This window comes from Bacillus rossius, chromosome 7, assembly GCF_032445375.1.
Source record: "Bacillus rossius redtenbacheri isolate Brsri chromosome 7, Brsri_v3, whole genome shotgun sequence".
Taxonomy (NCBI): domain Eukaryota; kingdom Metazoa; phylum Arthropoda; class Insecta; order Phasmatodea; family Bacillidae; genus Bacillus; species Bacillus rossius.
In genome coordinates, this window is record NC_086335.1 from 8,039,941 (window position 1) to 8,054,928 (window position 14,988).

A 14,988-nucleotide genomic window follows, 5' to 3' on the forward strand; every position below is an offset into this window, starting at 1 on the left:
TGTGGGCACCCCTGCATATGACACTATTTTGGTGAAATATGTATCATAAAACATTTGTGTGTCATGTGTGTTCAATAATATGCAATCTTTATGAATAAACAGAATTCATAAAAACTGAAAACAATTATACCCAAATCTCTTGTTTTAAAAATAAAACTGATCTAAAAATAGTACCATAAAATCTTGTCTCTAAATAATGAAGTAATCAAAATAATAATAATAATAATAATAATAATAATAATAATAATAATAATAATAATAATAATAAAGCATCAGAATATATTTTGGTGACAGATATCCCTCTTTTTCAGTACCTATGTGTTCTGGCCATTAGTGAATGTATGTCAGAGCTCTGTGTTGTGAGTGTTGGGAAAGACTCAGTTCACATACAAGTAAATATCAGGCATTAAAAAAAAACAATTATATTACATCACAGAAATAAATTCATTTATTGTTATGAAGCAACATAAACATTTCTGTTGTTAATAAACACACAAATCACACAAATTCACCAAAAACATGACCAATACTTTTCAATAAGTTATTTTTATCAGCATTTGAAGCTCAAGCCCATATCACAATTTTGCAGTGGCATTGGTGATGAGTATAACAGGTTCTCAGCTGACATCATTGTGAACAGCAAGTATCAGCACAACAGTCGGAAGTATTATCCTCTTTTCAACTGCTCTTCATAAATTATTCAAGTTCTGAACATGAAGAGATTCACAACCTTCTAAGTAAAAAAAAGTAGTTGGGACAGTATTACATACAGCCAAGTATTGTTGCTTCTTGTACACATGTTCATGTTTATCTGAACAATTAAGAGCAGAAAGTAGTGTGTTTTAATTAAGAGTTTGTTTGCCTTTACATCTCTATATTTCATCCTAAATTCCTCTAGTGAAGTTTATTGAGTAAAGAACATTTTCAAAGCAAGTTGAATTTATCTGTAAAGAAAGTTATCATATTCTCCATATTAATATTGTCTGTTACACATAACGTTATAAAGTTGAACAGACATAGAGGCATAAAGTTAAAAAGTTGGATAGACATGGAAACTGTAACACATCTTAAAGCTAAACAATGTTTATATGATTTAAAGTGGCATCCATCATAAGTGTTTGACAGTTATGGATCACAAATAAACACACAGCATTTTTGCTTCTCTCTCTGAGAATGAAAATTGTAACAGAACATCTCTGACAGCTATTAGTTATCAAGCACATAACATTATGCAGCTCTGAGTGGAGGTTACGCACAACTCAAATTTGTTATGTGATAAACAATAAACAAATATTAATGGGTTACCATTGAATTAAACACTTGAAGTAATAAAAGACATGAAAATAAAATGAAGTATTGAGTCCACACAAACAATTCATATATGTTCTAATTGCCAGGCCAAAAAATAAATAAAAAGCTTTTTATGTAATTCATTTTGTAAAAAAATCCAATTATAAATACACCAAAACTGTACTTATAAAATTGACCATTCTATTATAATTTAATATTTTATTCATACAAAATAATGTATGAAGCAATATCTTAAATTGTTATAAATAAATAAGTCTACTGTCTATTTTTTCAGCTGGAACCATCTTAAAAATAGTTCAGGCTCAGACTTTCAAGTGGTTTAAGTTGAAGTTCAGCCAAAAAACCCAACTATACAGCCTGTGTGACTGTGAGAATCAGGCCATGGTTCATTTTAATATACCTACAGTGTTATGTTAAGATTTTGGTTAGTGTTTTAGTCGAACATAAAATAAGAGACAATTTTTAAATTCAGTATTAAACATATTCTTACAATTAAAAATGACTTAGAATAGTTAAAATAAAATCACTTTTTTCATTTGTATAAAACTTACAGAATGGTGTTCGTTAATTATTAACTCAGACTTGCCAACTTTTGAAACCCTCAATTAGTAAAATACATAAAATATAATATAACACGCGTAAACTGCTCGCGGCAATTGAAAAATTAATAAACTTTCATGATATCAAATTTTTTCTAGTAATCGAAATTATGTAATCGTTTTAACATACATTAGCATTGCAGACCAACAATCATTCCCATTGTTTACCATTATGGAAACATTTTTGCTTAGTATCACATCAAAGAAAAAACTTCGTTCTTTGTGGTACCCTACAATTCAACCGAGTGTGCCTTTGTTACAATATACACTGATATCAGTTAACTTCCAGTAGAATCTCCCTGGAGTACCTACTGGTAATGAAAGCAACCTTGACACTATCATTTTCAAACTTGCATTACAAAATGTTACTACTAGTGGATATAATTTGGATTCAGAGTCATTGCTGCCGTCGGTTACGACTGAAAATGCCACAGTTGGACAAACAATTTTATAGTTGCATCTGTTGCCATTTCTTTCACGATAGCCGTCGACTTTGTTCTTGCGCAATTAAATTTTTTTGCTACTTCAGAATTTGAAAACATTTTTCTGAATAACGGGCCGGCGTGATCCGAAACATTTAAAGGAATAATATGTTCAACAAAAAAGTTTGTAAACATACATTCTGCACGTATTACAGCATTGTCTGTGCTGTTATTTTTAGCGAACTAATCACTAACCTTTGAACTGACTGCGACACTTTTAACATTTTCGAGATGTTTTGAACAGTTCACGTGGAGATTGATATCATATCTTCCGCCGTGCCCAATGATGATGTCGTATCTACACACTGAAAAAAATGTGAACTGTGTTCCCTTGCTTGATTTAAGAATACACGGAAAATCCCGCGTGTATGTATCACGAAATGCCTGAGAATAATGCGTATCACGTTTTGGGGGTATTTTCTTCTTCACTTGATTCCACTTCCGTTAATTGTGCACATAACACGTTTATATTAAAAACATGCAATAAATTTGTTTCCTAACCTGTAATAAACCAAATCAAAATTGGCTCAACTTTAACTGAATAATCACAACATACGCTTATGCACGACACCATCTTGCCAAACTAAAAATGCTATTTAAACTGGTTCGTGATTGGTTGTAAGCGCATCAATGTAACTCAGGCGGCCAATAAGGAAAGATATACAATCGAACAACAAATTACGTGGTTCGCTGGCCTTCGACCAATAATATAACTCAATTACCGCACTAATTTCCACAGAAACAACAGGTGGAGAAAGATTTCACAAACCATACAATAAAACATTTAAGGCAGACGGAAAATACATGTTTTAATAAACGTCTCGTACTTAAAATTCGTAAAAAATGCAGACATCCTCGTACAATCGTAAAACGGACGTGATTTTCGTACATTTTACGAAAAAATCGTAAAGGTTGGCAAGTCTGTTAACTCTATCTCTGTTTTCTTACATGAACTACCTTCAAAAAAATTATATTAAAATTTTACACAATTCTTTGAAGTACTACAAAATTATTTATTAAAATTCATTTAAGAAATATGCTTACATTATGGAATTCAAACTAAAATAATAACCTCATAGGTATGTACCTCTGAGTTAATAAAGGTTTACAATTTACTTTATCATGAATTTAATCTATGAACCAGTATTTTAAGGCAGTAAAATGTAGGGATATCCAATAATTTGTCTTAGCTAACATAATATTAAATATTTATTGGACAAAATCAATAACTGATTTCATGCCAGTGGGCTTACAAAAATGAGATGTCTTTTTCCTGCCTTAGTTTTATAGTACTGCTGGTCTTTCATGACTATTGCATATCTTCAGGGCCCTGTCAGAGGGCCCGGTTACATTTCAATACTTTTAATGTGTGGGTTTACGAAAATAGCAAGTCTGGAAACCTTACGTTATACGATGTGCTCATATCACGTTTACAGTCGAAGCCACGGTAAGAAATCTGCCTGGGAAAAGTTATGATAACAGACTACAAGGAGAGACAAAATATATTATCTGCAAGATATTTTGTTCCATGTTGGATGAAGAGAAGGTTTGGTTATCGCTTGGCGGCGGAATGTTAACGTGGCAAGGCAATGAACAATCTGCAAGCCATCTGCAATCTGCAGCACCTGTTGAAGCCAGTAACGCAGATTTATTATGCTACTTGATTTGTCCACCGTGTTCATTCAGTTATAGTGTGTTACAGTGGAAACAGCGCACACACACAGTTGGTGAAGCATAATCATGTTATATATGTATACACAGCCAATTGTCTCCAGTTTGCTTGGAATATTAATTAAATGACCTGTAAGTACAAAGATCTGAAATATCAAGCAAGAAACTTTAATACATAGGGTAGCTTAAAAATAATTTGTTATGTGACACATCAAACATACATTGAGTCTAATTTTGTTCGGAGTTAGAAATATGAGAGCAAATTTGTTAAGCTCATCAATACGTGCAATTTTTTTTAAAATCTTTTTATTTAAATATGCGATCCAAGTAAAATGTATTGTGCTAAGTTTTTCCAGGAAATTATGGAATACTGACAAATCAGACAAATTTATTTAATATTGGGTTTGTGTCATATATCACTGATGAAAAACTAAGTAAGAAGGAAATTATTCATTCAAAATTTCTCATAGTTTTCAAGATTGCCAATACAAACATTTCTTGAACTGCTCTTCAGCCTCTAAAATTGCTCAACAAATTAACAGAATTGAATAATGTTAATTTATTATTCAATGTGTGTGTGTTGCAGTGCAAAACTTCCATATGCTGTTTCTGTTATCAAGCAGAAAGATATTTCAGTAGCCTAAGCAGAATAAAGAATTGCCTGAGAACAACAACTGGTCAACAAAGGCTTATTGAACTAGGTACATAATGCATTGAATCAAGACATGCGCGGACATTGAATTTTGTTTCTATTATTGAAACGTTTGCTGATACGAAAGTGTGAAAAACTAATTTTAAATGATTTTTGATTTTTAATTATATTATGTTCTAAGGTGTTCAGTATTACAAGTTTCAGAAATAATAATTTTGGCATTTTTTTTTTTTTACTTTTAAAGGGATGATGATTAAGTTTGAGAGAAATGTTTAGAAATTTTTCTTAAAATGCTGTTACAAATCACTTAGTGCAGTACTATTTATACAGCATTATAATTTCTTAAAAGGTTTGCAGTCTATTAATTTTTTTCAACAGAGAGGGGTTTGAAGAGTTGTGTAGTAACCAAAATTATTTGTCCCGCGCCTTTAGTTTTTCTCGACGGCCCTGCATATTGTTAATATTTATCTTACTATTTTTTTTTTTTTTAAAATTGGAAGTTATAAAGATCTTTTTTTAAAAAGTAGTGCATGTTTAGTACTCATGGTCGCACATCTACAAGGAAGTCTATTGCAATTCAATCATTTTAGTCTACTGAAATATTAAATAATGAATGTATGAAAATGTGCAAAAGCATATGATGGATGATGGTACTACTAAGAAGTATAACAATGGTAAACTTCTTGTTTTTTTTTTGCATGAATAAGAAATATTTTTATGTAAGACTGCAAAAGATATTAATAATATATTTCTTAACTTTCCGCTCATACACCAGCCCTTCCCAGATCAAGATAAGGAAGCTGTTCAAACCATTTTTGTTCGTCTGCAAAGTGCTCATCAAACATCATATTAAAAACTATCAAACATTAAATTGCAAGCACATCAAAAATAAATACTGCTACCTCCAACAGTTACTAATGAACAGAGGCAAAATGTTATGTTTTTATTTTTTTTTTCCTTTAGTTCAGCTAGATTTCAAATTTTAAGATACTGGTGTTGGTAGTTTTAAAATTGTGGAACTACATATTTAAAAATGCATCACCACACAAATTATCAAGTCAAATTGTTTCTTGATTATTTTACTACTAGAACAAATGAAACTAAAAAAAAATTAATTGTTTCATAGGGACTCTAAATATTAAAGTGCACATTTCACTGAAAATAAAAATATTTGACATTCTTATGCTTGGTTGAATTTAAAAACAGAAATGTTTCAAGATAATGTGCATTTAACTCTCATCAACTAAATTAATTATATTATTTTTAAACAGTAACATTCAAAACCAAGTGCTCGAAAATTTTCTTCTCTAATTTAGTTCTTAAGTTGTTAATGTAATGTAAAATTGTAGTCCAGTTTTAAATATACGTGTGTGTTACTATTTGATGTGTTGTTGAGGATTAACTTAATGCATGTTTTCTGTTATTTCTCTACCATGTATAATTTGCGCATGTGTTATATGTAGAGCATCTAATTCACCATAACAATAAATTACAAAATTTTAGTAACTGGTGGTTTTTGCTGTTTAATTTGTGTGGCTACTCACACTAAGCCAGCACAGCATGCTAGACAAGGGAGACGGCATGTGTCACAACTGTCACGACAGCCTACCCCTAGCACCACTGTTACACTGTTGGTACCCATGCTGTGCGAAGCCCCCTCTGATTTAAAACCTTTCTTTCGGTGGTTGTGATTCGTAATAAAATATAGTACCTCACTTAAAATTTATTAGTGTTAAGCCAAAAATTATAATTAGAGAATTTAGATGCTAGGAAAATTAGTGTTTATTTCTTTAAAATTGTGTTGCCAAAAAATTGCAAAAATGTGTACTTAACTTTTTTTAAATTCAGAGATAAAATATGTGTTAGTAGTTAAGACCTGTATTTTAAGGACAAAATAAGAAAAATTTACATACTGGTGTGTTAAAAAATTATGTTTGTAAAAATAATACTGACATATCAGTTATACTTACAAGTAATGGTTTAGAGTGGTTAAGAGTTGCATAATTAAACTGGAAGTTGGCGTTTTAGAAAAAAACCATTGTTTTGAATAGAACCAAAAGTGGTAATTATTCGAAAATTGTCAAGTAAAATCTGCTGTAAGAATGATTTATGAAATATGACATGTTCATTCATGAAATCTGTTCTGAGGGTTTACTTTGCTTTATATTTAAATATATCTTGAATTTTGAGGTATCTTCATGAATAAAAGTGAATGTTTTTGTTGCTTATGTAGTTTGATTTGATTGCTATCTACCATACAATCTTGCCGCAATGATGTAGCTTATAAATTATCATTCCAACATTTATTGTAATTGTATCTTCCTCCTATTCATTGGAGGAGTTAAAACTATCTAATGAAATTTGTTAAAAAAATTTTTTTCCCACTTATAATATCACACACAATTTTTACGAACTACATCACAAAAAATAATTTACCTTCACATATTTTATCACTTCTCATGCAGGGCATACATTTGCTATGATATAAGATGCATTTACTCTGTTAGTGAAAATTACTATTTCACTTAACACACAACTTTATAAAAACAATTATAAAACCAGTTCCTAAGTAGAGTAATAACTGTGAAGATAATTTTTTGTAATAATTTACTTAGTTGTTACACTGCACAAGTTTTACTCAAATTATAATTTAATATATAAACTTTCCTATTCCAGATATAATATTATTTCACCTTTGGCTTTCCTTTTTAACTAAAACTTTAAAACATATATTAAATGTCTTTATAACTCTGTCTTGTACAACTACTTTATACCTATGAATAGTTTTTTTTTTAGATAAAGCATTGCTGCCTATTTACATTATTTACTACACTCAAAATATCACATTTTACATAATTTATAGAGCTCTGCTATGTTAATGAACATCCAGTATGGTAGTATAAATTTTATCCTTAAATATTATGCACGTGAGCATAAACACGCGCACACACACACACAATTTTTTCGTAATGCAGTTGAAATGCTTCAGCATAAGTCTTCAACACCTCTATAACCATCAGCCATGTTAGCGTCAAGTCCACTTGCAGGTGAGCGGTGCGGCCGACGGTCGCCGGGAAGGCAGTGTTCGCACAGAACTGGAGCTCGATAAGGCAGCGCTAGACGTCCAGGTCGGCCATCATCTTGCGGAAGTCGGCGAGTGTGTTGTAGTCGGGGTCGGAGTCTATGTCGGCGAAGTCCCGGCTGGAGTCCGACTTGGCGAAGCTGGGGTTGTAGCGGCTCAGCGACAGCGGACAGGGCAGCAGCTCCGGCATCACCGAGTGGTGCGTGATGAGTGCCGTCAGCGTCGAGAACTCCTTCGTGAAGCCCTGCAACATGGCGCCTCCCGGTCAGGCCTGCTCGCCTGTTGCCTCCAGCACCAGGGGGTCGTCTGTACGGTCGGTTTACCGACGATCATTTAACGTGATGACGTCATAACAAAACATTGATGAAAAATTGCATACTTTTTAATTTTCAAATATTATTTACAGTTTTTTGCAAATTTAATTTAAATGATTTGTTTAAATATAATCACAAACAATTAGTTAAAAAGCCCGCCTCAACCTGTTTGATATTATAGAAGATTTTCTCGCACGGTGGTTGGTCGGTTATTACACGCTCGCCTCAGGCGGAACGTGACAATGAGTCATGCTTTTTCGTGCGTGCAGCCGGCGTTCATCGATTTATAAGACGTTATCGCGTCAAAAACACCAAAACTGTCTGTAAATAATACGCGATGGTTGGTGAAACACGAACCACAAATAAAGCAACATCCTAAACACACAAATAGTTTAACGGATGCATGCAGAAATCCCCCCAAATCAAGTCAACTGGTTTGTTGCTTGCCCAAGCGCAGCTGTGCAAAGTGCCTGCAGCTACTGGACGAGATGACGTCATGCTTACAGCTGTCCTACAGTCATCACTACACAACGAGAGAACGGATTGTCATGTGGTTTTAACTTAAATATATTATTTTTAATTTCAAGCTTCATTACCATTGATCTTATTCATGGTATATAATAAATACTGAGATAAATTCCCCCCAACTTCCAATTTTTTTGGATAAGTGCTAGTTAAAATAAAACACAAAGCCTTCTTTCATGTAACCAGTGTTCTGTGTTAGGCTCATGAACGCCAGGCTGCTCTCTGGTGGCAGTTCCACCAGAGAGCTGGTGACGGACACCCACCTTGATCTTGTAGCCCTTGTTGGTGCGCATGATGAGGTAGTGGGCTATCCCGGAAGGCTGGAAGTCCCTGGGGACCCGGAGGGACAGCGCGTAGCAGCCGGGCTTGCTGGTGCTCTCCCGGACCATGAAGGCTCCCACCGGCTCCTGGCTCAGCACTTCCAGCGTGATCTCCCTGCCGACACCACCAGCTTCCAAACACTCTGTGCTCTCTCGAGCACTACCCCAATCACACGACCGTTACCTGCCGTGCATTACATAGCTGCATAGCTTCATTTTATAATCACCCAATCAGAGATGCAATGTACAAGAGAAGTCCAATGTTAAACCATGGGTACGGCATTGAAGTGATATCTCCTCTTTTTACCTTTTTCGGATTAGAAAAACACATCTTCGCCTCAAACCACCTTGTGACAACAACGATGCAAGAATGACATTATCTTATGCATCTTAGTCACTGAAAGGTAATTCAGGAATAACTAAACTAACAATTAACTCAAATAAATGCCAGCAACTGCAGAGGTCTGGCCCGTACTTGGTGAACACTGGCTGAGAGCTGGGTGTTCCCCAATGGACTTGCACTGAGCACATTTTCCAGTGGCGCCTTCTACTGGGTGAGTTTACACTGAGTGCGAAAATTCCCGAATCTTATCCAGAGTTAGTGCAGGTATTTCAGACCTCCTCTGCATGCACTCCATCGTCCTTGTAAATCACTGAAAACACGCCGTTTGAAAGTTGTCCCACTGGTAGAAGGAACAGGCTCCCTGTGCATGCTGCTCTCGTAGGGCGGAAGTCCAAGTTTGCTCATTGGGCCATGATGCTACAAAAGTCTTCACTGTCGAGCACGTGCAGAAGTGGGAAAACCAACTCGCCGACGAGCTATCTCGTCACACAGATCCCGGCAATGTGTTCCTCATGACCAGGGGTGCGAAGAGCTTCATCCCTGGCAACCCAGCACACTGACACGTTAAGGCCCCTGTACAGACTGGGGCAGTGCGTCTGAGACGGCATCGGTGGGCAGGGGAGGGGCATTTGACAACATCCGTCGGACTCTCCCCAATCGCTAAGGTCGCTGTTGCCCATCGCCACACGTTACCTCACCCCGTGGGCAGTGAGTGGGTCAGTGAACCACGTGCGAAGTGATCGTACCCGAGGCAGTGTTGCATTTGCTACAAACAACCTCGAGGTCGATAGCCATCCACGCAATTGTTAATAGTGTGCTATGTATCCATCCGCCGATCACTGATACTAAACTATGAATATATATTTAATTAGATTTTTGTTAATAAGTATTTCAATTGCAATGTGTCTTATGTATGTAAAGCATGTTGACATATGATTGCATCACAATGTGTCAAAGAGCCAGACTGGCCGAGACCAGGCAGTGGTTTGCAGCTCCGCGGCGATGACAGACGTGTCCCACCAGAGCTCCGCTCGCGAGTAGTGCTAGCCTCACAGCCGACCCCACAGTTGGCTCCCAGTAAGCATACACGACTCATCATTTTCCTTCAGTCATTTCCAGGTGTACCATCGCCGCACCACCGTTGTACGGGCAGACCCGTGGATTCTTAGGAGACTTTGTAGGAATGTAATCGTGGAGAGCGGGCCTTTCTAGGTGTAGGACATGCGCGGGGCCCAGTGTAGATAGTTGTGTAAATAGTATGTTAGTGTATGATTGCCATGCCACTGGCACAACCTGTTTGTAAACACCAGTGTGATTCGTAGTGTGACTGTACTCTCGGTACACTCAGATCGTCCGCCTGTGTAATGTAACATTCTTCCCCGCTTGCAGTAACATTTAATAGAAAGTGTATCCAAATCCCGTGCTAGACCGGGCGTGTCCCAAGTGCGGTGGGCCGTGTCCCGAGACTAGACCCGAGCCGGGCTGCAGTCCCAAAAATCTTGTTCAGGTTGTTATGCACCATCACAACAAACCCAGCGGCACACCCCTTGTCCCCTGCCATGATGGCCAACACCCGAGCTCTGAGACCGAGCCGAGCCCAGCCCAAACAGTACCAACAGTACCGGGGATGCATCATCACCTTCTAGTAACCTACACCCGAGTACACAACACAAACACCACATTTGTTTATCTGAATCAACAGGCAGTGGGTTCAATCATAATGGCTTTAGCTTTGCAATGTCAATTAAGCTTAACACAGGGTACTTTTTTGGACCTAATGCAACGACACAAAACAAAATACTCTTTTTCTGAAACAACATTTACTTGGAAAACCAACATGAATATGATACCTGGGAATGCTGGCCCTAGGGTTACTATAACCAGAAATGCCAGCATGAAAACTACCATATTCAGGGTTGCTGAAATGAAAGCTACTAAATTTGCCATCATGGAAGCAACCATACCCTGGAATTATGGCATGGAAGAAACCATACCTGATAATGTCCGTATGGCAGCTACCGTGTTCTGGAACACTGACCTGCAGTTACAGTCCCTGGAAATGCCGGTCTCAAAGCTACCATACACATAAATTATAGTCTGGAATATACGAGGCCTAGGAAAATGGCATAGATGCTCCTGATCGAGGTAAGGTCTGTATTGAACATAACATTTCTGGGAATGCCAAGATGGAATCGACTATACCGTATAGTATACCAGTGATAGCTGGGAATTCTGACCTGGAAGCTACCATACTTGGGTATTCCAGCCTGGAAGTTAACATAAATAAAATTATGAGAATACTAGTTAATACTAGCCTGAGGACTTCTGTAACTACTTCTGTAGCCACTATACCTGGGAAAGCGAGGAAAGAAAGGAAACATACTATATATTGCCATCCTGAAAGCTACAACACTTATAAATGCCAACTGAGAAGATATCGTACCTGGAAATGCCAGTCTGGAATCTACTATTATACAAATGCAAGCCTGGAAGCTACCATACCTAGGAATTAAATGTCGACCTGGAAGCCACTACCATACCTAGGAAATGAATGCTGGCTTGGAATCTACAGTATCTAGGGATGCTGGCCTGGAAGAAAACATACAGAGGAATGGAATGATCGCCTGGAAGATACTGTACCTAGGAGTGCTGGCCTGGAAGCTACCGTACCTAGAAATGCTGGCCTGGAAGCTACCATATCTGGGAATGCCGGTCTGGAATCAACTGTACCTAGGAATGCCAGCATGTAAGCTACCATATCTAGGTATGCCGGCCTGAAAGATACCATATCTAGGTATGCGGGCCTGGAAGCTACTGTGCCTGGAAATGTTGGCTTGGAAGCTGCTGTACCTGGGAATGTCAGCCCGGAAGCTACCATACCTGGGAATGTCAGCCCGGAAGCTACCATACCTGGGAATGTCAGCCTGGAAGCTACCATACCTGGGTTAGTGCCATCCTGGAAGCTACCATATATAGGTTTGCGGGCCTGGAATCAACTGTACATGGGAATGCCGGCATGGAAGCTACCATACCTTGGGAATGGAATGCTGTCCTGGAATCTACCGTACCTGGGGATGCCGGCCTGGAAGAAAACATACAGAAGGATGGAATTGCCGGCCTGGAAGCCACCGTACCTGGGGATGCCGGCCTGGAACCAGGGCGCGGACCGAAGCTCGCCCTCCTCGGCACGGTTGTTGAGGCTGTCCGTCCTCTCGGGCAGCGGCGGCGGGGTGGGCGTGGAGCCGTCAGTGGCCGGCGGACACGAGCCCGAGCTGCTCGAGCTGATCTGCGAGATCCTCTTGGCCTTGAAATCCTGGTCCGTGGAGGCGGGCGAGCTCTGGCACAACCTGCAGGACCAACCACTCAGGAAAACTGCTCAAAACAATTCCTAAAACAGCTTTAGCAACCATGAATACACATTATTAACACTTATGTATGGACTCTTTTCCTTACAACCCAGATACAGGTGTTCATAAAGATGCATGCATGGTTAGTTAGTCTGTGTGATAGTGTGTTAAGTCACCTAGTTTAGCGCTGAGGTCGAAGGTGAAAGGACTTCCCGTACCAGTTGCATACCACCTCATTGAGAATAAACAGTATGATGCATCAGAAATCACAGTAATCGAGGATTCCCTATAGTTATTAGTACTAGATATTCACTTTTTGTCTCACCCACGAAAACTAATGCTTCTGATTGTAAACTATTGTCAACTCAAACAATGCGGAAGGGGAAGGGGAGCAAATGTCCACCATATCTAGAAGCATGCCATAGAAGGGCCTCTGCACTTGAGCAGTGGCAGCACGTGTGGGTGCTAAGGGGAAGGGGGGAACAGGCACGCAGGTGAAACTAGCCTTCAAAAGTGTCCAACCATGTTGGAGAAGAACAAAAAGTAGTGCGAGTTGGATGCAAATTGTGAGCACTTTACTTTATGTGTTACAATATTTAATCACATTCAAATGTACCCTGATATTGGATATATAGCCACAATACTGTTCAGGTGAACGATTATTATAACGAAACTTCTGCCTCAGTGGTTTCCCTCACGACTGACAATCCGATACCCTTAAAACACACACTCATCTTAGTTAAGACCACGCCCAAGATGTTGACGGCACACAATATATTGTTACGAACGCAGACAGGACCATGACACGTGCCAAGTTTGGAGCTGGCTGGCGGCCCTGCATGGCCACTGGCATCATGCTCCGTGCCACGTGCCATCCACTGACATAAGGCATGCCACGCGTGCCTGACCCGATTACAAGGGTCGTCGCTACCCCCTTCCCTCCTATGCTCACAGCGCATCGTCCTGCCTCGGTGCTGTTATCTATCACTGAGCAGACGTGGGAATTCCGCAGGCCGCCGCATTAATGTGAGTGAATAAGCGATGCTATTCTTGATGTTTCGGGCGTCGGGTTGGCCCAGGATGATGTGACTCGTCACAACTGCTCTCGTCGGTTCTGGAAAGACGACCCACTAGTACTTAAGCAGCGATGCCGGCCTCCACGAGAGTTTCGAGCAAGTTCCAAGATTCGGTTGGTCCCGCGAGTGAAGGGAAGTGTGACATCGGCGAAGAGGGTGAGAGACCCCCTCGAGAGTGGTGCGACGCGGAGTTCGACTGGATCGAGAGAGTGCGACTGAGTGGCGCGAGACTGTGTGTTGACAGGCGTTAGGTAAGGGGCGAACCACTGCTGAGCCTAACTCCAGTGAGGAGTGCGAACTGTGGAACTTGACAGACATTGAGTGAAATAAATTTTTTTAAGGCCAGTGATTTATGATCGGACATTTTTTAGTACAATTAATTATTGCTAATGTAAATTTTAGTAATTAATAAAACTGTGATAAAAAGTGATTGGGCTATCCCTAATGAACCCACTAGTTCTCCTCACATAAATCATAAAAATATTCTACATGGTCAATAATTCAAGAAGTTGTACCCAGCTACATGTGCACAGATTATATATACCTGAGTGTGCAGAAGATATACGAGTCAAGCTAACCCACAGTTTCATTGACACTCGAAACTACCCAGTGCACACACTAACTGTTGGCTTTGTGTTAAATATTCACTTATTTTGGATTCATGTTTGACATTGGATCAAGAAAGAGTCCAGGTAGCGGGCGTAGATTCCGGGGGGGGGGGGGGGGCAGGGGGGCCCGGGCCCCCCCTGGAATTAATGGGCCCCTCCTTGGGGGCGCCCACTTCGTGATTTTAAAGTTAATGGTGTACACAACACACACACACATATATATATCAGATTATTATTTACAACGACGACAGACCCTTTGACATGCTTTACATTTGCTACCTTCGAGTTCCGTAGTTATTTTTCCTTACCCCTTCTGCGAAAGCCATGGTATGGAGTTTTCCAGTGAGAACTTTGAAACCCTTAATTCCTAGAAACCGTTCATTCCAAAGGACGAAGCTAGGGTAGGGTTCCGTTAGCATTTCCTCCCCATTGTTACCCACACTACCTTGTCCTCTGAAATACAGTATTATAGGTTTCAGGTAGTCTGTTTTTAAAGTGGTTTTGCTCTCGTGTGCACCAATCTTCTGCTTTCTTGGCAAACATCAACATGGATAAGTTCGTGACGCGGAAGAAACGGAAAACAGAATCTGATTCTCACCTGGTAGGCTTGATTGTTTTATAAGTAGTGACTATTATTTAGGTAATATAATTTATTTAA

At 38.9% G+C, this 14,988-nt stretch overlaps 1 protein-coding gene across 1 annotated transcript in view; it reads right to left on the minus strand.

Moving 5' to 3' along the window:
* Positions 1 to 411: 411 nt before the first annotated feature.
* The window catches only part of LOC134534401 (EGFR adapter protein-like), a 236,392-nt gene continuing 221,815 nt past the window's right edge, over positions 412 to 14,988 (minus strand). The window contains exons 5-7 of the mRNA XM_063372866.1: positions 12,434 to 12,646; positions 8,900 to 9,071; positions 412 to 8,041 (exon numbers count right to left, since the gene is read on the minus strand). Of these exons, the coding sequence (XP_063228936.1) occupies positions 7,832 to 8,041; positions 8,900 to 9,071; positions 12,434 to 12,646 (595 nt within the window). The 3' untranslated portion in view covers positions 412 to 7,831. The remainder of the gene's footprint in view (positions 8,042 to 8,899; positions 9,072 to 12,433; positions 12,647 to 14,988) is intronic.